The sequence below is a fragment of the Camelus ferus genome, chromosome 10, assembly GCF_009834535.1.
Source record: "Camelus ferus isolate YT-003-E chromosome 10, BCGSAC_Cfer_1.0, whole genome shotgun sequence".
Classification (NCBI taxonomy): domain Eukaryota; kingdom Metazoa; phylum Chordata; class Mammalia; order Artiodactyla; family Camelidae; genus Camelus; species Camelus ferus.
In genome coordinates, this window is record NC_045705.1 from 69348065 (window position 1) to 69373052 (window position 24988).

A 24988-nucleotide genomic window follows, 5' to 3' on the forward strand; every position below is an offset into this window, starting at 1 on the left:
TCTGCCTGTCCTCACATCCTGTCCTTCTCGAGCTCCTCTGCCACCCCCACCGAGCAGCCATCTGGTCCCTCTGGCCCCTGGTCCTCCGTGGGCCTACCACCCCCAGTCTCAGCCTCTGTGAATCCAGGGTCTACAAGCCCCCTTTATGAAAACCACCTGCTTGGGAAGATGCAGCCCTCTGAGGCACGCGCTGCCTCCTCTGACCAGCTCGGGTGCCATGACAGCCCCAGGAGATGTCCCCATCCCACCACCCCCCAGGCCCCCACCTCTCAAGGCCCTGCCCCTTGGTTAGCTGCGTTCTGGATGCCGGGAAAGATGCTCTGTGTGGATGTCTCATCTCTTGCTCTCATGGGGAGTTGGGTCTGTGCTATCCTCCACGCCAGAAAGCCCTTCCTGCCCCTCACGCCCACCGTGGCCCCTCCCTGGCCAGCCCCTTTACTCCATCCCTTATTCCAGGCCATATGGTGGAGATGCTCACTGTGTGGACTCTGAAGCAGCTGCCTGCCTAAGCCACAGCCCGGCTCTGTCACTCATGCGCTGTGTGTCTGTGGGCTAGTGAGTCCCCTTCTCTGTGCCTCAACCCCCTCGTGCAGAAAAACGAGCTGATAGGAATACCCAAACTAAACTGAGCACTCTGGGGGCTCAGGCAGGTGAAGTGCCAGAACCAAAGCCCAGCATCCCAGAAGTGCTCAAGAAGTCTGAGCATTTCCCACTGTCACTGTCTTCACGGTCGTTTGTGTTATTTGCAGTCAGCACACGCTGTCCAGCAGTGACGCTGCCAACGGGTCTGAGTTCTGTCTCTGCGGGCTGGGGCTGGGGCTGGCTCCCCTCCCTCTGCTCCTGGCCTCTCCCCTCAGGCCCAGCACAGAGACCGTTATTTGGTTATTTACTAAGTGCTCCCGGAACACCTGCTGACTGACCCCAAGGCTGGGTCAGCAGTTCACAGAAACACAGGGTTACCCTATGTTCTGTCTTCAACCACACGCACTCTTTAAACAGGGGAATGGAACAGGCTGAGCCACACCCAGGAAGATTTTGTGGAGGCACTGTGCTTTCTTCTTCCAGTATTTCTCTAGAATTTTCAACCTCGTCGTATGTGACAATTCCCACCTGACCGCATTATGCTAAACCGTGTTCTTTTCTTGCATCCCGCTGTGGGAATGGGGAATAAACAAGGCTGTATTTACAACTCCAAAAAAAAAAAAAGTTACCCTTGGACCCAGCAAGCCCACTCCTAGATACTTACACCCCCCAAAGCTGGAAACAGGGACTCAGACAAATACTCACACCCTCATACTCCCGGCAACAGTATTCACAACAGACAAAAGGCAGGAGCAACCCAAATATCCATCCGCAGATGAACGGATAAACAAAGCGTGGTTCATCCGTAAATGGACTATTATCTGGCCACTGAACAAACAGAGCATGGACACAGGCCACAGTGTGGACGGACCTTGGAAACATTCCGCCGTGTGAAAGGACGGACCTTGGAAACATTCCGCCCTGTGCTGCAGGATTCCACGCACATGAAATGTCTGAACAGTCAAATCAATAGAGACAGACAGGGCATCAGCGGCAGCCTGAGGCCGACGGAAGTGGGGGGGGTGGGGAGTGACTGCTCAGCGGGAAGGGGTTGTCCTTTTGGGGTGATGAAAACCTTCTGTAACTAGACAGAGGTGATGTTTGCACAACACGGTGAATGTACTAAAAATGCTACTGGATCGTACGTTTTAAAATGGTTAAAATGCTAAATTTTATGGTATGTGTATTTTACCATAGTTAAAAAAAAGATACACACAAGGAAGAAAGTACACGTGTACACACATGTGACAAAATGTATCTCTCGTAGACACACGTAAAGAAATGAGAATCCAGGAAGATAAACCTCATTACAGTGACCCCATCACCTGACTCTTCCCTCGGGTGTGAAAACTGATCGCCAGGCACAGGCGGGGGCAGGCTTCGCCCTCAGCCCCTGCAGCTTCCCTGGAGCTGGGGCACACATCTACCCCACAAAGTCCACGGGGTTCGAGTGGATGTCAGGAGAGAGTTCTGGACCTGCACAGGGAAGGGCTGGCTTATTCTGGTTCTCTCTGGAGTGAGTCAGTCAACCCCTCCATCTCCGTCTGCTTTTCCCGTGCCTGGCCCTGCTGGGGCTTGAGGGGGCGAGGGAGGGGAGCTGCCTCTCCAGACAGAAGGTTCTGGCACGTGCTCTCTGGGCCTCTTGACGTCCTCGCTAAATCCCGCTGGCCTCTGGGCCAGACCCCGGAGCCTGGCTCGTCCATTCCATCAAGAGACATACAGCTGGATGCCAGGCTGTTCTCCTGGGAGCTGGGATGACCTGGGGCACCAGACGAGGGCCCTGCCATCTGAAGGAACTCAGGTTCTGGAATGGGAGATGCTCAACCAACCAGTCCTTGTCACACAGACTCAACAAGTGGCAATGCTGAGAAGAGACGTGTCCTTCAGTAGAGCCACGTGATCTGGGGAGGTTTCCGCCAGTTAGATAGTGAAGGCTGGCCAGGGAAGGCTCTGGAAAGGGAAACAGGAGCAGAGACCTGACATAAGGGAGCCACTGGGAGCAGAAGGGGGAGAGAAGAAACAAGCAGAGGGCTGGAGGCAGCGGTCAGCCTGGCTCAGCAAGGAGGCCGGGAGCCTCAGGGTCCTGCAGACAACAGTAAAGCCTGGATTTTACTGAAAAGTGACAACAGGAAGCTCTCCCTGGAGCTGAGAATGGAGCAGAGGCTGTAGCAGCAGGAGGGGAACCCAGGACAACTCCCAGGCAGGGACTACACTTGCGGCTGACATCCTATTATGAGCGTGAAGGCCTGAGAGTGCCTTGGAAACCCAGCTCACCACCGAGGAGCTCTGTGACCCTGAGCCTGCCACTCTGACCTTTCTGTGCCTCAGCTTCCTCATCTGAGAAATGGGGACAGTGCGAGAACCCACCTTCTGGGGTTCTGATGAAGCCTAAATGAGTCAGAATACACAGAATGCTTAGAGATATGTATCAGCTGTGGCGGCCGAGGCTGGAAACTCAGCAGGCCTGGGTGGGGAAGGATACCCAGTCCAACGCTGGGAGAAATCCAGGAACTCGAGTCACCATATCAGGAGCCATGCCATGGAGTGCTGGCCTGGCTCCCAGCAGCCTGCAGCCCGGGGCGGCCACAGATGGCGGCTGGTTTCTGGTCAGCTCACGGTCAGAGCCTCCATCTCCCGGCTTCCTTCTCTCAGCCCCAACCCATCTCTCCAAGGCCCACGGTTGGGCACTGGGGGTCCTGGGGCTCACACCTGACCTCACCATGGTGGGTACTATGGGAAGAGGTTCCCAGGTGGTGAGAGGCTGCCTCAGGGGAAAGGGGGGCCAGGCCTGGTTGGGAAGGCTCTACCTCCCTCCTGCCTCTCAGAACAGTGGCCTCCAATCTGGTCTCTCTGCCTCCACCTCCCTTCTTCACAAGGCCCCAGCCCGGTGATCTGCAGGCCACAGACGTTCATGCTGAAACATCAGAGGCCACTTGCCTCCAGTGACTGAGAGAGGCTGCACCACTCAGATCGGTACTCAAGGCCTCCCTGATCTCGAGGCCCCTCCTCCTCACACTTCCCACACTTTCCTACACGGTCTTGCCTCCGAGCCTTTATCCAGGCTGTGCCCTCCCCTCATGACAGATACTGAGTGTTCGGCTCTGGCTGGCCCCTTATCTCATGGAGCCTTTGGGCCAGGCAGGGACAGTGACAGGTGCTGTGAGTGAGTGTCTCAGGGAATGTTAGCGAGGTTTCACTGAGGAGGGGCCGCCGGGCAGAGATCTGAGGGTGAGCTGGAGCTGCTCAGGTAGAGGAAGTGGAGGTGGGACAGGGATGACCATCAGAGAGACAGAGGGAGAGGGAGAGAAGCGTGGGCAAGTGCCAGAGGTGGGAAGGGGTAGGGCGCGTTCGAGAGATCAGGGAGAGAGGACCTTGGTCAACGCTGATCTGCCACCTCCCCCGCTCCTCCAAATAACCTGTTCCTCCCTCTGCACCCCAGCCAGGTTTACGGGCCTCCCTCCACCCCAGCGCTTTGCCCCTCGAGGCAGAGATGGCCTCCTTTCATCTCCATGACCTCCAGCCCTGCCTACAGAGGGCTAAGCACAGAGGAGGCATGCTGAAAACTTCGTTAAATGAAACTGAAGGCCCCGGGTAGAGGGAAGTGGAAAATTGGCCAGTGGGTGGTTGGGCTCATGGCACTGAAGCAAGGACACCGTTCTCAGGATTTTACAGCCTCGGATGATAATGGTGGCCTTCCACATCCCCTTCACCATCCCTTCTCATTTCAATTCCACTTACTGTTAGCGCACACACACTCCAGTTCCCAAGACTGACAAACTCCATCAATTAGAAGATCCTACAGGGCATTTAGCACAAGGCCTTCCTTCAGTTCATTTGCCAACCTAACCACTTGTATCATGAAACTCCCCACCAAAGGGCACAGCAGACAGAGACAAATCAATGCTAACGAGAGCCTGCAGAGCTCACTGGGAGGCAGGTGAGTGGGAGGAGAGAGTGAGGGCAGGTGGGGAAGACCCGAGAGGGCCCCTAACAGGCAAATCAAGAGGCCCATCAGAGAACCCTGAACCGGAAGCCTCCAATGTGGGGCTCTCAGCTCCCCACGCTTCCTGTAGACCTCATCCTGTGTAGACTGGGGCTGGGTCTACAGCAAGCTTCCTGGGTTAAGGAAGATCATTATTAGATTACATTTCAGTGACTCAGGACTTACCCAGGGCATTAGCCAGGCCCTGGCTTTGGAGTCACCCTAGACTCAGATCTCCTGGAGGGGCCCTGGCAGGCTACTTCATCTCTCAGCTTCATCACCAGCAAAACGGGCACAGGACACCTATTTCCTAGGAGTTTCTGTCATTAACACGTTTTAGGGCCTCTTTTTGGTTGCATTTTTTTGGAGGGGGGAGGTAATTAGGTTTATTTATTTATTTTTAGAGGGGGTACTGGGGATTGAACCCAGGGCCTCGTGCATGCTAAGCATGTGCTCTAGATCTTGAGCTATAGCCTCCCCCCAGGGCCCCTTGGATGCATCACGCACTGTGCTGGACACACCATAGAGAGCAGGTCATCAAACTCTCCAGCCTAGAAGGAGCAGGAGTTCTTGGGAGGGAGACAGACATAAGTCAACCACCTGGCACATGAAACGATTCTGATGGCAAAGGAAGCACACAGAGTGAGTGTTATAGGGAGCTGGGAAGGCACCTCCGAGAAAGTGACATGTGAGCTGAGACTTCAGTGGTGAAGTGAAGGTGGGCTTAGCGCACAGACGCTTAACCACGTCGATCCCTTCACCCCTCCTCACAGAAGAGATTTCTCCACGAAGCAGACAAGCACACTCACTGAATCATAAACCTCTGTGTCCAGAAAGGCCAAGGACACAGGACACAGCGATGGTAGGGAAGTGCTGAGGTCTCCCACCAGGCACCTCTAGGTGGGAGTCTCCATCCTCCAGCTCCCAGGTTCAGTACCCTGGAGAGGTCCCAATCCTGTGGCGATTCAGCACCACGGAGAAGTCCAAACCCGAGAGATTCAGCACCCTGGAGAGGGCCAGCCGCTCCATCCTTCCTTCTGCTGCTCCCAGCCACTGACCAGCCATACATTCACGCCTACTTAAACTGGTAAGCGGGGCCCTCCCTGGACCAGCCCGTCACTCTCAGCTCCACAGCAACTGACCACTCCCCAGATCCATCCTGAATCTCCCTGACCCCCTGAGCTTTCCCTGGAGCCTTCAGTTTTTGCCCACAGAAACCCCACACTTACTTATCAGTGGGTTGTGCCAACACCATCTCTTCATGCAGACCTTTTCCTGATTTAAACTGAGGCCTTCACCATACGCTACTTTTTGCCCTCCTTCCAGACTGTGAATTCTTGGAGGAACTGTGTCGGATTCACGTCTTTTCTCCCTATAGCACATGCCAGCCCAGCTCCTGGTGGCCACCCCAATGTGTGCTGCAGAAGTGAATGAATGAAGTTGCAAAAGTGATCTGTACAATTGCTGAGAGCTCACTCTGCCAGAAACTGCATGCTTCACACACATTTTTATTTAGCTTAAACTGAGGCCAAGAGATGAAGGATTTGCCCAAGTTCACATAGTGAAGAGGTGACAGAGCTTGGATTCAAACCCAGATCACACTGCACAGCCTGTGCCCTTGACTGAGGCTCCTTTCCGTCTCTGTCCAACCCAGGGCACTGCCATCTGCCAGTCCCACAGAGCCTTGAGCACAGCAGCCGTGGTCCCCTGAAGTGATACTGAATCTTTTTTTAGCCTGAAATTGAAATCACTGATGCTTCAAATTAGAACCCCAAAATGAACGAGCCAAGACTTCAGATCCGTAAGAGCTACGCCGCCTGCATCCACCTTCTCAGCAGGATTCTGGGATGCTCCTCAGCCTGGACCACCTGTTCTCGGTCAATATGGAGGACAAAGTGAACTATTTTCTAGGCACAGGAGGGGCTACATCTATGTGCAGGAAAGAGGTCCGGCCTCCCAGCCTTCCAGAGGCTCCCCTCCCAGAGCAGTGGCCTCTTTAAAGCCTTGGAGAGCACAGACCCCAGTGCTAGGAGCCTTGGAGAGCAAAGACTGTAATGACAACAGTTTGCCCTGTGCGCTGGCATCTTCTGAAGGCAAACAAAAAAAAGCAGCCAAACTCCTGTGTGCTGACTTTTATTTGCCACTAAAGGAATGTTTTTCAATCCTCACTGAGAAGGTGGCTGGAAACTTAGACCTTAAGCTGGCCACAGTCTCCGCTCCTGCAGTGGCCTTGTTGCTGGCAGCCTAGAAGCAGAGGAGGTAGAGCGGGAAGCTAGTTGGGGGCCCAGGCCTTTTCCAAAACCAGCACAGCAAGAAGCCATGGAGCTTCAGAACAGAAACGTTCCATATCTGGAGGGACCCAGGACAGCCCCTGGGCCTCACTTGTCTTTAACATGAAACTAACAAAACTTGACAACCAAAGTACCAATGTGATTCAAGGTCAAGAATTCGCCAGTCACCCTAGCTTCCTGCTAATAGCAGCTGGCATTTGCTTTCTAACTTAGTTATTGAATTAAACCCCCATTTAAAACGATTTAAATAAGATATTAAGAATGGGGGTGGGGGAGGGGAATGGGTAGAGTTCCTGGACTGGCCACACAGGCACCAGCAGGACATGTGACGAAACCTCTCTCCACATCCTGAAAAGCAAGGTAGAGAAGTGGGAGCCGTGCGGTGTGGCTGAGCAAGGATTCTGGCACCACAAAGGGCTCTGGCCTCAGCCCTGGGATTTGTCGCTAGAGGGTAAAATGGGAATCATGAACAGAAATTCCAAGATTACCTAAAAGCCAGGCCAGTGCCAAAACAGAACTGAGCAAGGCAGTGAGTGCCCTGGGAGCAGAGGTTCAGGCCAAATCTGGAGGCAAGCCTGCCAGGGATATTTGGGGCCTGGGGTGGGGCGGGGCAGGTGCCTGCACTAGCTGGTATCTTCCCCGCAGAGAGGCACCAGGAAGCTACAGCCAGGACACTCTTGGCTGGAAATGCCCGACTGCCTGTGCTTGGCCCACGGCGGGTGTGCTCTGTAACGGCCTCCAGCTCGAAATGATGGCGGTAATGATCACCTGTCACCTGTCATTACTGTAACCTTATAACGTATTCTGTGCTCAGCTGCTCGTCACTGGTTTCCGCTCCTGAGTCAGGCATCATCAGTGATGATGAACGACAAGATGACCAACAGCAAATCCCAATGGGGTGCAACACTGGTCCAGCCCCAGCAGCCCCGCACAATCTCCTAACCAACGAGACAGGCCACGGCAGCCCGCGTGCCCAGGGCTTGCACGGCATGTACAGTGGACCCTTGGACAACATGTGTTTGAACCGTGTGGGTGGGTCCACTTCTACATGGATTTTTTCGTTAAATATAAAGTTGGGTATCTGCAGGTTCCACAACCATGGATACGGAATCCTCGGATGTGGAGGGCTGACTATGGGACTTGAGCATCCGCGTAGTTTGGTATCTGGGGTGGGTACTGGAACCAACGCCCTGTGGGCATCAAGGGACAGCTGCAGCTAATCTCCAGTGACTTAACTCACACAACCAACCATTTTGCTGGTGGGAACGCTGAGACCCAAGAATGACCACGGATCAGGAATAACCTGGGCTTCACTTATTCTCCTCCGTGTAATACTTAATTTGGGAGCTGGGGAGGCAGACCGATTACCACCAGGTTGTAACAATTGTTCATACTCCCAGCTGGGTTAAAAGTAACGGTCTGGGCAAACGTGTGCTAGAGTCCGCGCTGTATCTTCCAAGCAGCAGCTTGACACTTTATAAGGTGCTCAAATGGACTCTAAGGAAAACACCAGTGCACTCCTCTTAGCGTCCTCCCTTCAGCGCAAACCGAGATGATAAAACAGTTCCAGGCCATCTCTAGTGCGAGTATTTAATACATGGAAAAAGGAATTAGCAAACTCAAGCATCACTTTTCAAGGATGAAGGATGTTGCTGTCTGCTTTAATTGCAAGGGAAAACCTATTTACGGAAATTAACACAAAAACGAGATGGGCCACTTCAGGAATACGAAAACAATCACAAAAACCATAGGAGTCCTCAGCACAGCATCAGGGTGGGGAGCGACGGCCCCAGGAAAATAATTGATGCCCAGGAAAGCGCTGTTGTCCTGGAAGCAAACAGTAACTCCCTGGCCATGAGGCGGAGACATCGCTCACCTGCAAGAGATGGCCGCTTCTAAGGAATAACTTGCCGTTTCTGAAATTAACACCTGTCATTCTAGAAAATCTGAGAAATTGAGAAATGTCTGAAAAAAGAGAAAATAATCACACACGGTTCCACCACCTAGGGGTCAATGCCTCCTTTCCTTTCTTTTTCCTATGCTTATTGGGGGGTGGTGGTATAATTTAGATGATATTGTGCAGATAATTTTAATTCTGCCCTTTTCACCTAATGTAAGGTAACCACTTCCCATTAGTATTAAGAACTCCTTGCAAGCATGATTTTTAATGCTTTCTCACGAATCTACACAGATGCATGGTGTCCCCTTAGCCAGTCCTGCCCTTTCTTTTTGCTGCCCCGTGGTCTCTGCCTGTTTCTTTCCTTTCTTAAAAAATGTGTTTTTATTTTGGCGGAGGGGTAGAATTAGGTTTTTATTTACTTACTTACCTTTAATGCAGGCACTGGGGATTGAACCCAGGACTGGCACTTGCTAGACACGCCCTCTACCACTGAGCTGTACCCTCCCCCTTCTTTCCTGTTTTTGGTTTAGATCATTCCCTTAGGATGGATTCCTAGATGTAAAATTCCTGGTTCAGCTTTATGGTTCATAATACATATCGTCATATCAGTTTCTAAAAAGTTCATGGCAATTTATTCTTTCACAGAGCACCGCAGAAGTGCTGTCACCAGAGATGGGTATAGTAATAAAAAAAAGTGTTTGCTAATTTGAAAACAAAAACTGGTATCTCATCGTTTGGTATTCTTCTTACAGTACGCCCCTGGACACATCCAGTGCGTCCGAGCGTCTCCCAGAGTCTCTGAGCTACGGCGTTACTGAGTCAGACGGCCTGGGTTGGAAGCCCAGCTTCTCCGCTCACCCGCTGCAAGACTGTGGACAAGTGACTTAACCTCTCCGAGCCTCAGTTTCCTCATCTGTAAAACAGGGATAACGCGGATGCTGTTTCACAGGACTATTGTGAGGGTCGGAGGCGGGGACAGTGCAGTGCCTGCAGATACACCCTCGATTGGTGTGAGGACCTGGGCTTTTGGTCGTATTTGCTGTAAATGTCTGTCCTTTTGATAATTATGGTTTACTTGTATTATGAGCAATTCTTGAGACACAGGATGTTTTAGTTTATTAAAGTAACGCAAGGAACAAAACTTAGGTTTCCAGATGGGGAGGTTTCTGGAAGACAGACAGTCCTGGTCTGGAGGCAAGGAGATCAGAGCAGTGCCTGCTTCTAATCTTCAGCTAGAATGCTAAACTAAGAGGCTCAAAGAGCCAGCATGATGAGGCAGCTGGTCACCATCCTGTCTGCCCACTGGAAGAGGCAGCGCCATCAAATCGCTCTAAAAGCACCGATTCCCAAGCTCCCGCCTTGTGGCTCCGATTCCGTGGATGTGGGCTGGGACCAGGTCTCAGTGTCTCTGAAATGTCTGCAGGTCAGCCTGGTGTCCAGCCAGGTTTCACTGGACGAGGCCAATGGGCACCCAGTTTGTCAAGTGCCTGCAGGAATCAGTGACATCCTGACCTCCACGTCTCCGTAATGACTCGATGCAAACGGTCACCCGTGAGCCAGTGCCGTTCTCCTTACCCAGCGGCCTCTCCTGCCCCGCCTCCTGGGGGTGAGGAGCCTTAACCAAGATGACCTGGAAGAAGACACTCACAAAGCACTCGACACGCTGTGCCTGAAGGCTGCCTCTGCCTCTGAACTCTTTGCTTTCCACTCCCCGGCAAGCCTAGCCGTCATTTAAACCAGTCTGAACTGGGTTTCGGGTGGTAGCCAAAAGGGACGGGGGCCCCAGCCTCACATTTACCCTGACTCCCTTGCTTGCTTCTGTCCCCTGGGCTGTCACTGCCCCCGCCCACCTCTCTACGAGCATCACTCCCCCGGCCCCGCAGGTCCCCACAGGGGCACTGAGCTCCCACCGCCCTGCCCGCTCCCACCGCCCTGCCCACTCCCACTGCCCCTACAGCTCTCCGGGGAATCTTCAGTGTTGCCCACCAAGCTGGTCTGCAAGTGGTGAACATACACGGTCTAGAGCCACCACGTTCCACTGTCCCCACTCACGGGGCACCCACTTCCTCTCCTCCACCTCTGAGATGGGCTTTCATGACAACCCAGCAGCACACTAAGCCCCACCTATGTCACTGGCATTCCTGACTGGAAGGAAGCCTCTTCTACGGAACTTCACGCAAAGCTTTGGGTCTTTGGCAGGAGAGAGGGGCGTGGTCAGCAGAGAAACCAACAACAAACGAACAAACTCCTCCCAAAAGCTTAAGGCAGAGATACGCGTCTCTTAAACAACCAGGATGCCCGCACAGAGGAAACCCTTCTTGCCGGCATTCCAACAAAGTCCAAGTAGGAAAAATGAAGTCCCGCAGATGCCAAAGACGTTGACGAATGAACACCCACTTCAAAAGTTGCCTCCTGGTCCCAAGGTTCAAACTGCAGCTTGTGTTTTTAAAGAGGAAATAAAAATTGGACGCACTTTGAGTTCTTTTCCAATGGCAGAGAGAAAGGAGGGCCGGCCCAGGCGGGGGTGGGGGACGAGGACAGTCTGCCCACACCTGGGGCCGCTTTCCACACAGGACCCCACACTAAACCAAGAGCCCAGAAACCCTGGACTCCAGGACAGCTTCTTGCCTAAACAAAGATCCACCTGAGACACATAAGTCTGTTTAAGACAAGCCCTCCGAGGTCGAAGCTTTCTCGCTGAATACACTGAAAAATTTTCTATTGGAAAGGACGCACGCCCGTTAGGCTATCGATGGTTTTAATATTCCAGGGGCAGAATCCGGTAGCTCGGAAAACAACTCAATGGAGAGTCTCAGCCTTTTAAATCCAAGCACCGAAAGGAGAATTTCTGAGCCCCACAATGTAGCCTTGAAATAAACCAGGAGGAGCAGGGTTCCCAGGGTCCCTCCTCCCCCGTGCCCCCGTTACACTTGGACCCGCGGGGAGCAGCCTCGTAGGGGCCCCCTGCTCCTTCGGGTCATCCGAGACCTAGTAACAGCAACAGAACCTTAACACAACTCAGGGCTAGCCATTCCTGGAATCTAGAGGTGACCCAGAATATAAAACCTGTTCCAAAATGGCAAATATGTTTGCTTATGAGAGGTTAAAAGCAATGTCAAAGGAGCTGCTTGGAAAACAGGAGGACAGCAACTAGAAATGCTCCCAGTTTCCACTGGAGCCCTCGATCAGTCCGGGTGGCGGGCCTTCTCTGTCCGGTGCAGGCGTGCCCCGCAGGTCACGTCCACCAACCCAGCATCTCTGCCCCCTGGGAGAGCGGTGGGCCCAGCACTGGCCACGCGGCAGGCTCCTGCTTCTGTCATTGACTAGTTTATTCAGGAGACCGTCCCATGAGCCTGACAACCAGGGGTGCTCTGGCATCCGCAGCCCTCATTGATTATTTAAAACCAAGAACCAGCAACAGCTCTGTCAACCTAGAGCCGCCTCTCTCTCTCTGTCTCTGTCTCTTGCGCGCGCGCGCGCGTGCGCACACACACACACACACACACACACACACACACACACGGGAAGGGGACTTACATCACAACTGCATCCTACAGAGGATGATTCAACCCAGTCTCTCTGCATTTTCATGAGGTTACAAATCGAGTTAACCCATGAAACCACCGTGGGTTCCAGTCCCCATCATTCTGGGAACGCATTCCACGGTTTAATTGGGCAAGAATAAGCACAGGTCTTCATATGAGCCAAACTCTGATTGGTCAATAATAATTTAAATACCTCTTGCCACAAATAAAGTGAGAGCAACACAGGACACCTGGAGTAGTGGCAGCACCGCCTCCATGTCACCTGGCTCTCCCTCCTCCCCTCCTGTCTTTCCTTCCGGGTTCCTATCACTCAGATAGTCTTCGGAAGTACTGAGGAGAGCATGGGCAAAACTGCAGCTGAAAAAGCCCCCGGAAGCTTAGGCGTCACGGAGAGGAATGGCTGGGAGCGGCCGCCTCGCCGAGGCCCTGGGTCTCCACCTTGCCAGCCCCACGGCGGAGGCCTCGAGCGCCTGGCTGGAAACCACGCCTCCACTCTCTCCACCTGCGCGTGGACTCCCAGAGCAGGTGAGACAGGGCTCCGGGTTACCCCCGAGCAATGATTTTTCCAAGAAACATGAACTCCCAACAAGGGCAATCTGAGCTTACCAGACCTCTTAAAAATACTCTTTTCAAGGTACAACACATTCCTTTTCTTCTTGATATTTTCAAAGAGTAACACATTCTTTTGCACAACACGATCGAAGGGAATGCCTGAACCCACAAAAGGTAGGGCGCTCAGGCGCGCAGGCAGCTCAGCTCCTCTCACCCCAGTGTGGCGACTCTAGGCGAGGCCTGGAGCACGCGGGCACCACAGCTAGGGAGCTTTGTTCAGCGAAGAGGACAGGCCCTCCTTTCACCTGCTAGCCAAAGCCAGTTTTCCAAGCACCTGCATTTAGAAGTTTCCATTTTGCACCGCCAACTCCAGACACCTCTCTTGCCCAGCCTCCTTGGTCTTTGAAGCCCATCCCCATCCGACAGGACTGTTACTTCGACTTGCAAATCAATAGACCCTTGGCCGTCACCATTAGAGACCTCGTGCAAACAAGAGCCATGGTCCAGCACCTCCCAACCCGCCCCCGCGGCGTGAGAATGGGCGGTGGCCTCTCTTCGTGTCTATTCACAGAGTCACAACTAGGCCACCCCCACAGATCCACGTGTGTCCCCGACAACATGGCAACTACCTCTCTCTTCCTTCTACTTCAAGACCAATGGCCAAGTTTCACATGCATTTCTACCCTTCAAAGAGTCACAGCTGAGGCCTCAAAGACAACCCCAATGCGCGGTCCATGGGAAACAGCAACCACAGTGGGCGGAAATGACCAGGCAACACCCGTCCATGGCGGTCTCGTCCACGGCACCCCCAGCTCCGGCCCCCTGGCCACGCTGCCAAGACCACAGGCCCCACCCTAAGAGAGTCGGCGCTCTCCCCCAGCAGAAAGATATGAACACCTGTGTCCCTACCTCAATCAAGAAGTCCCCAGTCCTCAGTCCGGCTTGCCACGCCACCCCACCTTCATCCACGGACTCCAGGTACTGCAGGGCTGGGAACGCCGGCGTCGGCGTGAATTCTTCAATGGGCGTATCCGCTGGGAAGGCAAGGGACACCTCGTTACAAGCCTGGGAGATGTGTCCACGTTGGCAGCCCAGGCCTCCCACAGGACCCTGGGGGAGAGAAGGCCCTCGTGTCTCCATGGAAAGAGGGAGGTCCAGGCCAGCTCTCCACTGGGAAGAGGTTGACTCAGTCAGGTCAACACCAGCTCAAGCAACAGAGCCAGATGCCTTAGGCCCATCACAGCTCTCGGCCCCTCGGCTGGAGGCACAGGACAACGTGCTCCCCTGGACGTGGCTGTATGTACACGCCTGTCATTTTCTTTAAAAGCATCGGTGACTAAACATTTTCAGTTCTAAAAATGGAAAAGTTCCCCCCCACACCCCATAACCACATGGAGCTACAGAAACACCACACTGAACCTCTTGCCAAATTTACATCTACGTAGACTCGCAACCAAGGGGTTCAACTTGGAGCATGGACGGAACAGAGCACTGACCCAGTGGGTGGCTGCAGACTGGGAAGCTGCTTGTGAGTTCTCTCCGCCCGGAGCCTGGCTCTCTGTGACCACCCTGCGGCCAGTGGCCAGGGGAGGGCTGGGCCCCTGCTCCGCACCCAGAGCAAGCCTTGGCTTCCGGGCCCCACAGCTGCAGAGGGAAACTCTAGGGCAGGAGGTGGACTTTCCTGGGTAGACATGAGCGGCCGGGGGTGGTGGCTGGGAAGATGAAGGTGGCCTCAGCTGGGGGAGGGGTGACAACACCATACAGACAGTCACGGACCCACACGGGGACCGATGTATCTTTTCTTCCTCCCTCTGGACAGGCCGCTGTCACGGCAGCCTGAGTCTGGAGCGGGTGGGGCTGCCCCTGGGGAAGGGGCCTCCCCAGCACAGGTGCGGGACCCCTGGCAGAGCACAGAAGCTCCGAGATCAAACTTCCACACGAATCCCCCCAACACATGCGGTGCACAGATGTCTCTTCTCATGGGGAGGCGATGCCATTTTGTTTTATCTTGGAAGGGAAGCCCCCAGGATCAGGGCTGATGGGAGGTGCACTGCCGTGGAAGACGTTCCCGGAGCCCCCCACCACGGGCCACGTGACGTGTGTGCTGCCGGCTGGGCCACACTGGAGGGGACCATCTTGCCACGTTTCCTTTGCAAAGTCACCTTAGAGGCGGGCACACGGATGCCTGCCGCACTCAGAGCTGAAGCCCACTGCCAGAACGGGGCAGTTTCGAGATCCCCGAAACTCGGGACCTGGCAAATTCTGGGTATCTGAGACCAGGAGCTCTGAACCCAGCCACAATCAGGCTGAACTAAACCTCAAAATATAAATGAAACCCATGAATTTAAAAAAAAAGAGTGGGGGAGGGAGGGGGAGAGAGAGAGAGCTTGTTCAGAGCAATATTGTGCACAGAAATTAACAGTATTCCTAGAGGAAGCCCCGATGTCTTCTGAGTAGGGCAGAATGTGAGAGAACACGGTTGTCTGGCAACCAAGTGCCCCCAGGACAAAGGCTTCTTTCTGAGCTGGGGAACCTTTTCCACACAGGCGTACACACACACACACACACACACACACACACACACACACGCACGTGAACGCATCCAGGCTGGGAGCAGCTGCTCTTACCTTTCGCCCCTCGGAGCACGAACCCAAAGCCCTCATTGTCTTTCTTCTGCAGGACCACGGTCTTCTCCTCGATAATGCAGTCGCTGTAGAGAGAATTCCGGGGATAGCGACCATTATTGTAGCCTGTCATCATCACCGTGGCAGATCCTCCGCCGGGGACGTTCATCATCATAGCCAATTAATCACCCCAGCTCGCCGGATCCAGGCAGCATGGAGGAAACTAAGCAGGGCGCAGGAGGAGCGGAGGCAGCTGGGGGCAGGCTAACGGGATAGGCGGGCTCGGCACAATGGGGCTCGGAGGGGGGCGCCAGGCAGAGGCAGAGCCGGAGCGAGCGGGAGGCAGGAGTCATACGTGGTGGGGAGGCCGCCCAGCGATGGCTGAGCGGGCCGGTTCCAGGGCACCCGAAAGCAGAGAAAGTAAGTGGCCCGCGGGAGCCGAGGCGGCGCATTCAGGAGCCCGGGCCGAGCCCGGGCTGGACGCAGCTTCCAAAGGAGGGAGATGAGATCAGCCGGAGGAGAAATGAGGCAGCAGTTTTTTTTTTTCTTTCTTCTTCTTGAAGGGGTTTTTAAAAACATCAAATTCTATTTGCTCCTTGCTCGAGCCGGCACCAGGAGACGCGGCCACCCCTCCCCCTGGTCCGAGCTGAACGCGGCGCCCCCTCGACCATCCGCGGAGCGCACGGTGCCGCCGCGGCGGCAGCTCGGCGTCATCCCGCGCGGAGAAACCGCAGGCTGGCGGAGGGGGCGGCCGGCGGGCGGGCGCTTCCAGCGGGCGGGGGCAGGTCACTCCAGTGACAGAAGCCACTGACAGCACGGCCTCCTTGACGGGGGACAAGGCAGGCTGCAGGCTCCCCCTCTGAGAGACGATCTAAAGCCACACCGGCTGCCCCTTGGCACAGCTTTTTTTTCTTTGAAAGGAAAGAAACCCGAAAGCTCCAACTTTGCTTCTTCGGCCAAAGCCTCCCACCATCCACAGGGAGGGCGCTTCACCACGTGATCGCTCGCCCGCGGCACGGGGTGCGGGACAGAGGTGGGCATCCCGGCTCAAACGCGGCCCTCCCCCACCTTCCGGGGCTGCACCCCCCAGGATCCCACTGCTGCCCCGGAAGTAAGTCAGGGGTGGGGGTGGGGGGTGGGGGGGAGGGGCAGCAGGCAGCCTGGAGGCTTTCTCCAGGGTCCTAAGGGGCTGGTGTGGGAGGGCGGGGGAGGAGGAGGGCCCCGACGGCAGGGCCAAGGCGCCCACAGAAGCAGCAGGCCGCTGTCTTGGGGGGGAGGTGCTGACGGGCTGGAATCCCAGACAACTGAAGGTCAGCTCTGCCCAGGACTGGATTCACCCCCTGCAGGAAGCAGGCGGCCCCAGCACGCAGCCAACTGGGAGCAGCTCCCGGGGGCCTGGAGGAGGAGGGACAGGGTGCTTGGACACGGTGGTGGGCAGTAGCCAAGAACTTCCCATTGCACAGACGAGGCAGGGGACGCAGCTGGGGGACGCACACGTGTTCTGACCCACTCCTGAGCCCTCCGTCCCTGCATCAGACACAGCACACAGGAACTCGCGGGGGTGACCCTATCTCCCAGGAAGGGGCCAGCGCAGCAGGGACACACACTTTGACAAGGGGAGGCCACACAACCCAGCGCGACGGGTCCAAGGCGATCTCGGAACTTGGGAGCTCTTCCTGGGCTCGTGCTCTGCCCCCAGCCCTGGGCTCTGCCTGCCAAGTGCAAGGAGCCCCGGGTCGGGGAGCTCAGCCCCCACGGCCCACCAGAAGAGGCGTCCAGGGACTGGGAGCCCATGGGCAGGTCTCACACCGGCCTGGCCTCTAGTCAGTGACAGGCTCTCTAAACTGTGGCTTCCCCTCACATCACAACGTGGCGAGATCAAGACATCGGCCTCCCGGGACTCCTGTGAGGTCAGATGGGGCTATACCGGTGGCCTGTGGTGGAACCAGAGAGCCCCAGGGAGCCACAGCTTTAACCACTTGGCGGTTAGCCAGGATCCAGAACCACAGGAGCGGAGGGGAGGAGCCGGGAGGGCGGGGGCCCTGGGGCCAGCTCACCCTCCACCAGGCCCCCTCACCCTTCCATCCCATGCCTCCCAACCAGCATGCAGACACAACTGCCTCCCCGGCACCCCTTCTCCTCCCCTCCGAACTTCTCAAAGGGATGGGCACCCTGGCTGGCAGGTGCCACCCGCCACCCTCTCCTGCCCTTCTCCAGGGAGAGGCCTCCCAGGGCCAGGCTGCTGAAGCGACGCCTTCTGAGTTTGCACTTCCCTTCGCAGAGCAGCCCCTTGACAGTCTGGAAAGATCACGGCCGATCCGAGGGCCCTGAGCCCTGCTGTTCCCGGGGACACGCACAGTGCCCTGACGTCTGCCTCTGCCAGGCTCCGGGGTCCTGCTCTCCAGTCTGTGTCCCTGCAGTGGGCCAGCTTCACCCACCTCGCAGATGACCCCACGTATCCCAGCAGCTGCCCCTCATGCTGGGGGGCTTGTCAGGGCAGCGCAGCTGGCAGAATGCTGGTGCCCCTCAACGGACAGCACAGGGCAGGGGCGTGTGGGCGTGGTGGGCAAGGGGTGGATGGCACAGAGCTCAGCCCAGATCCAGCCCTGCTCAGGCCCCAAGGTCACTCTGACCTTCGCAGCCTCGGGGTCCCACTCTACAAAATGGGAACAGTAGCGATGCATGCCTCGTGGGCCCGCGGAGGAGCGCACGGAATAACCCACCCGCGCCCAGGCCGGCAGCCGTGGTAACGGCAGCAGCGTCTTGAGCGCGGTCATCGTTTGCATGTGCTGACCCCCTCCTGCTCCTGTAAGGACCCCTCCCAGGCTAACGGCGAAGCCTGTCTCCTGTGTCCCCTCTTAAGCCTCTCAGCGGTTCCCAACCCATCGAAGAACTTCCCGAGTCACTCACGGCTGCCACTGTCTTGTCCCTAAACCGCGTGGCTCCGCCATCCTGCTTGCTGAAAACAGGCCTGACTCCTTCGTCTCTGCTATGAAGAAGGACGGCTCGAAATTCTCCCCCTGCATTAGTTCAGGGTCTGAACAGTCCCCGGCCCCCTGCCCATCACGACCCATCTCACTTTCATTCACAGACAGACCTGGGTTTGAATCCCTACCCAGGCATTTATCAGTTTAGCTTCTCTAGCCTCAGTTTCCCGACCTGCGAAGTGGGAGTGGGGAGACCTGCCTTGCAGGGACTTTGAGGAACAGGTGAGACACGGCCCCTAAAACACCCCCCAGAGGGCAGGCCCCTCACATTCCGGGAAAGTGCCCTTGTCAGTGTCCCCCTGTGCCAAATCCCGCAGGAGACAATGACCTCATTCTGCGGATCACATGGCACTGGGGCCACGCACGCCAGTGTTTGTGGACGGAGTGAGATGGGCGTGAACAGAGCATGGAGGGCAGGGTGTCAGTGGAGATGGCTGAAGGAAGGCCGCCGAGGTCAGGTGAGGAGGTCTCGGGACAACCCCCAAGCCCCCAGTCACCCCCAGAGGGCAGGGCATGCAGCACCGTGGAGCTGGCTCCCCACCCCGTGAAGTGGAAAGGCAGTCCTGGCCCTTGGAAACCCACAATCCTTGTAGCAATCCAGGGAAAGCGCCCGGAAACTCGAGTGGAAGGGGCATTCCCTACAGACAGGAGCGTGTGTCCAGGTTTTGTCCAGGTGGGCAGCCGCACACATCCCTTCCCCCGCCCCACAGGACCAGACTGGGAGGCCCACGCCCTGGGCCTCAGGGAGGAACCTTCCTGGGACACGAATCTCTCAGGGGGCTCTTCCTGCTGGCTCATGAATCTGAAAGCTGTCTCAGGATGGCAGCTGCGGCCACTTCCAGAAGCCGTGGCTTCCGTGTGCTGCCACCTGTCCTTGGGGACAGATCCTAGGGAAACAAACAGCCCAGCCCCAAAGTGGTCACGCCCACCCTGCTTTGTGTCTTCCCTTTGCCCTGGACCACGCTCATAGCCCAGGCTGACCGCCGAGCCTCCCCCATCTGGCTCGGTTTCACTCCCCTGAAATGCCCTCAACTTGGCCTTATAATCTACCCAAGTCCCCAGCAATGCCTCACTGCCTGCTGTCCCACGTTCCCTCTGTCGGCCATGCCCTTCCCCAACGTGGCAGGCCCTGTGAACGGGGTGGGAGCTACCCCAAACCTTCCTGACAAGGGACATCACACAGTCTCCCCACAGGGGTCCCCTCCAGCCTTGCCCAAGCCTCTGACAGGGCCCTTCTCACCTGCTAACCCATCACCTGTGGGCTCCTTGGGAGCACACATGATGCCCTGTCCTCTGCATCTCTCTACATGGTACTACTGCTAGTGAGATTCAACGTGTGTTTGTTGATTTAACAACAAAAAAATTTAACCTAGCTGTACTTAATTTAAATGTGTTTTCTAAACAGGGCAGGAGAACATTTTAATGTACCCCAAATGTACCCTCCTTTGGGAGCTTCCTGTAACAGGAGCTGTGGAAAGCACAGGGGGTGGGCATTCAGCCCCACCAAGTACAGCTGTGCAGGTTGCGCACAGCACAACTACAGAGGATACCATCACATCATGGCCAGCATAGACTTGTATGTTTACTGTGGTGATTATGGTTCTGCTGGAAGTAAAGTGCCTTGAGGAAGGGCAGGCACCTTTCACTGGTTCACTGCAAAGACAGAGAACAGGCCACTGGCTGCCTTGCGCATGTCCACCTGGGGGTATGGGCTGCCTGGGGACCAGGATGCATCCATAAAGAACCACATCAACACCGGGAGACACAACTCCGGTCCTAACTCTCCTGAGAGCCACACTGGTAGACACTGTTAAAGGTTCTCACTGCCCAAGGGTCCCATGCACACTGCAGTGAAGAGTTTGCTGAACACACATGCAGCAAGGCAGGCGCAGTGTGGAAAACCAGTCGGCCACACAGTGGGCCCCAGAGTTCCCACCCCATGGCAGGCCTGCAGACACCCCTGGTGTCTTCCTTGCAAGACTGCAGGTGGCCAGGCCTCCAGTGGCCTCACCGTCTCCCAGCAGGGCACCACGATGGACCTGCAGGGAAGGCTGCATTTTACACGGGCCCCGCAGGTAGCAGGTGCCAGTGATGGCAGCTGGCGTTTAGGGTTTGTCAGTCACTGAACAAGCTCTCTTGGCAGTGGCGCCGATCCTGGAGGAGGTGTCAATGTGAAGCCACAGGAAAGCCAAGCCCGGGTGGCCAAGATGTGTGAGCACGTGGGGCCCCAGGGTGGCTCTGTCCACCCTGTCCCACAGGGGAAGGAGCATTACGGGCATTTTCATTTTGAGCACAGGCACTGTTGGGGCAGACCAGATGGCTTCCCCCGGCTCTTGGATCCCAGCTGGGATGTGACCCGGTCAAGTCAGATGGCTATGCTTCTTCTCTGCCCCACTGGGACTGGGTTTTGGTCTAGGACTAACATTCAGAAACAGTTAAGCTACCACGTTAATACGTAAATTAACGCGGCCGTTACTTACTGAACACCTGTTAAGTGTCAGAGGATGGACTGGGTACCTGGCATTTCTGGAGGAACAAACCAGGCCCAGTCTGGCCCTTATGGAGATGTCAGGTGTGTGGGTTGAACGCCCCCAAATTATGTTCAAGTCCTAATCCCCCTGTACCGTGAATGTGACCTTATTTGGGAATAAGGTCTTTGCCGATGTGATCAGTTACGGATCTCAAGATGAGATTGTCCTGGATTTAATGAAAACCAATGACGGGTCCTTATAAGAGAAAAGAGGGGGAGATTGGGGCATTGAGACATGGGAGAGGGAAGGCCACGTGATGACAGGCAGAGACTGGGGGGTGCAGCCGCAAGCCAAGAAGCACCAAGATCGCTGGCCACACCGGCACCTGGAAGACAGGAGGAAAGGCCCCCCACAACTAGAGACTCTGGAGGGAGCCCTGTCCTGCAGACACCTTGATCTCTGACTTTCTGCTGTTTGGAGCCACCCATGTCTGTGGTAATCTGTCACAGGAGTGACAGGAAACACACACACCAGGCAAGTGGGAGACAAACACTAACCCAACCTGTCACACAAATGTGCAGGAAAGGGAGCTGTGAGAACCAGAAGGGGGCTGGAGGACTTCCTGTAGGAGGAGGACCAATACACGAAGAATAGGAGTGAGTGGGATGGGAGGCTGGAGAGGGGAAGAGGGAGAGGAGAACACCCCAGACAGAGGAGGAACCACAGCGATAAAGGTTCAGAGCCACAGCTGAGAGGCAGGAGGGGCAGATGACACAGGCCGTGGGTGTGGGCGGCCTGCACGCCCAGGGCCAGGTCCGGGGGACCCAGGGGGATGGTGAGAGGCTGCAATGCAGTTTCAGCCAGGCCCGTGACAGCATATGCTCTCCCTGTGTCATCCGAGAAGGCGAAAATGACAGAAATCTGCGGTCCCACCCCCATCGTAGCCTGAATCCCCCTACAATGGCCCAAGGTTGACTCGCAGACATGGCCGGAAATTTGTCCACCAGCTATGTTTCCTGCTAAACCATCCGCATAGGGAAGCCTGTGGCAGCAGATGGAACAGCTCTTCCAAGATACCAGCACGGAGCCAGAGTGAGGCTGCAGGTGGTCAGGACAGCCTGGCCCCCTGGCAGGAGGGGACGCCGGCGAGCCACAAACACGGGCAGGAGGGGCACACACGCTGCGCGTGGCACCTCGGGCAGAAGCACTGACCCTCTTCAGAGCTTTGCGGAAGGGGCGGTGGGGAGCTGCCGGGCTGTTTCAGCAACTGGTTCAGTCTGTGTTTAATGGCGTGTCTCTGAAATCTACGGTGGGGTCAACTTCATTACTCGCTACATTTCGTGTCCATCACACATCCTTGCATGTGAAAACCACCTGCGAGTCAGATTTTCTCACTCGGACAGGCTTTTCAGGCGGGTGACTGAAGGCGGAGGAATTACAGCAGCCGCTGGGGGTGTTCCTGCGACGAGTTACACACAGGCAAATGGGTTCCGAGGCAGAATTACCAAAATCATTTTAGGTTTCTTTTTTTGGTGGTAGGAAGGTATACTGAACGTGGGCTGTGGGTGTGGGGAGCACGGCTGATTGGATCTGGGCTGGGGCTGCTGGTCTTTCTAAAGCAGCAGTGGCCGTGTGTGGGGTGTGCCTGGGGAGACCCTGGGAGGAGTCCCGGAAAAGAGGCTGGCGCGTGTGACACCTATGAAGGCTCCTTCCCGGAGCGGCTGTGGGGGGGCCCCGCCTTCTCCAGGGCAGGGAAACGGAGCCTGAGAGCAGCCTCGTCTGTATCACTCCCCGTGTGAATGCATTTCGGTGACACAGCTGGATGGAGGCAGGAACTGGGACACTATTAGAAAGAGGGACCTCCAGGGACCGGGAACGGCAGTGGCTGTCCTAGAAATTTCCGGGCTCTGCCAATCAGGAAAGGTGAAGCTAAACAGAGAGCCTCTCAGCTCTTCCGAGGGGGGTGCTGGGGGCCTCAACAGGTGTCCCCACTGGGCAGAGATGCCAGGCGCAGGGCAGGCAGCCCAGCTCACCGTGGTGGCGCTGGCTGCAGGGTGGCACACCGGACTGCTCCACAGGTGGGCGGGAGCAGGGCCAGGCCTGGCCCTTCGGAAGGGCTGGAGGGCTGTGCGCGAGCGGGAGGGGCTCCGCGAGTTATCGCTCACTCACCACCAAAACTCACTGCCAGTGGGGTACCTCCCGGCTCTCGGCCACACACGCTGCTGCTCCCTGAATCCTGCTTCCTGCTTCCGGGCCAGGGGAGCACTTGGAGTTGCTCTCTTGCCCTCCCTGCCCTGTTCGAGCAGGAGGCTGCCCTAGTTCCCAGGGGACACAGAGCCCCACGCCATCCACCTCGGTGCTGAGGGGCAGTCTGTGCGAGCCTGCTCATGTGTCACGTGCGGGAGATGGTGAGTGTGGCCAATTCATTCACAAGTGACGCTGCGCCCGGCGCTGGGGAGCCCTGCCCGTGGGGCGGTGTCGTTTCAACCGCACAGTGAGGGCATCTCTGTCCCCACGGAGCCCACACACCAGCTCCGTGGAGACGTGCAATCCTGAACGCGCCCCGCCCGCGACGACCACGGCGCCCCCCTCCTCATGGCTGAGATGATAAGCAATACAAGTTTTCCTAAGTGATAATATGCAGAGAACTTGATTCAAATTAAATTGTCTCATTACTCAGTAATAAATCACTCAAAAGCATTTCCTAAGCACCACCGGGCGTGTTACCTGCCAAGAGCGGCTGGTGAAGACAAAGATACAGCGCAAATGCCTTTGGAATACTGATGGGAGGTGATCATCGCTCCCTGCGGAGATGAACCGAGATGGGATCTAAAAAGGGAAGTGGCCGCTTAGGAGCCTGAAGGACGCGGTGGGGGGTCCCAGCTTCACCAAACCCGCTCTGTGACCTTGGATGTCACAATATGGAGGTCAGCTGCAGCCCTGAACCATCACAGCGGCGTGAGAAAAGGTTTTACAAAGCCTACAGCCCCGGGCATGGCGTACAGCAGAGGGTGGCAGACCTCATCAGCCAGGGAGGGTGCAGCTTGTGGTTCATCCTGAAAACACTCAGTGTAAACGGAAATACTCTTGCGTGCTCCCTACGGAAAAGAATCTCTTGGCGACATCAGCAGATGCCCCTGGGCTTCCTTCCTTATAAAGGTACGGGCAGACCTCAGAGATACCGCGGGCTCTGTCCCAGAGCACTGAAATGAGGTGAATGCGGATTTAGGGCAGGTCACTGAGGCTTTTGGTTTCCCAGTGTACATAAGAGTTGTTCACGCTACACTGTAGTCTATCAAGTGTGCAAACGCATTATGTCTAAAAACAAACGTACACACCTTACAGCTCAATATCAAAACAAACAGCTCAATCAAAAAATGGGCAGAAGACCTACACAGACATTTCTCCAAAGAAGACATCCAGATGGCCAACAGGCACATGAAAAAATGCTCAGCATCACCAATTACCAGAGCAATGCAAATCAAAAGTACCATGAGGTATCGCCTCACACCAGGCAGAATGGCCATCGTCAAAAGCCCACAAACGATAAATGCTGGAGAGGCTGTGGGGAACCGAGAGCCCTCCCACACTGCTGCTGGGAATGCAGCTGGTGCAGCCACCGTGGAAAACAGTATGGAGGTTCCTTAAAAACCTAGAACTAGACTTCCCCTATGCTCTAGCAACCCCACTCCTGGGCATGTGCCTGGAGGGAACTCTAATCTGAAAAGATGCATGCACCTCGTGTACCTCATAGCAGCGCTGTTTACAAAAGCCAAGACATGGAAGCAAGTGGGACCCTGGACAGGACCCTCCCTACTCTGGGCTTGGGAATTCCTGTCTGCAAAATGGAAGACCAGAACATTCCAGTAGGTGCTTAAACGGCGCTCACTGACGCAACAACTGGGACCTAAGCTGGGGACTCCTGCGTGCAGCCTGTGATGCCAACAGAGTGACCCACTGTCCTGTGCTGCCTGGGAGGAGATGGTGGCCCTCCCAGCCCACCGCCTGCAGGAGGGAGCACAGCTCTGTTGAAGCTGCTCCTCCCACACTGTTT

The 24988-nt window shown here is 55.9% G+C and overlaps 1 protein-coding gene across 1 annotated transcript in view; it reads right to left on the reverse strand.

Annotated features, from left to right (window-relative positions):
* SHANK2 (SH3 and multiple ankyrin repeat domains 2) overlaps positions 1–24988 on the reverse strand; it is a 499586-nt gene that overhangs the window by 123749 nt on the left and 350849 nt on the right. The window contains 2 exon segments of the mRNA XM_032490098.1: positions 13762–13886; positions 15480–15562. Coding sequence (XP_032345989.1) covers positions 13762–13886; positions 15480–15562 — 208 coding nt within the window.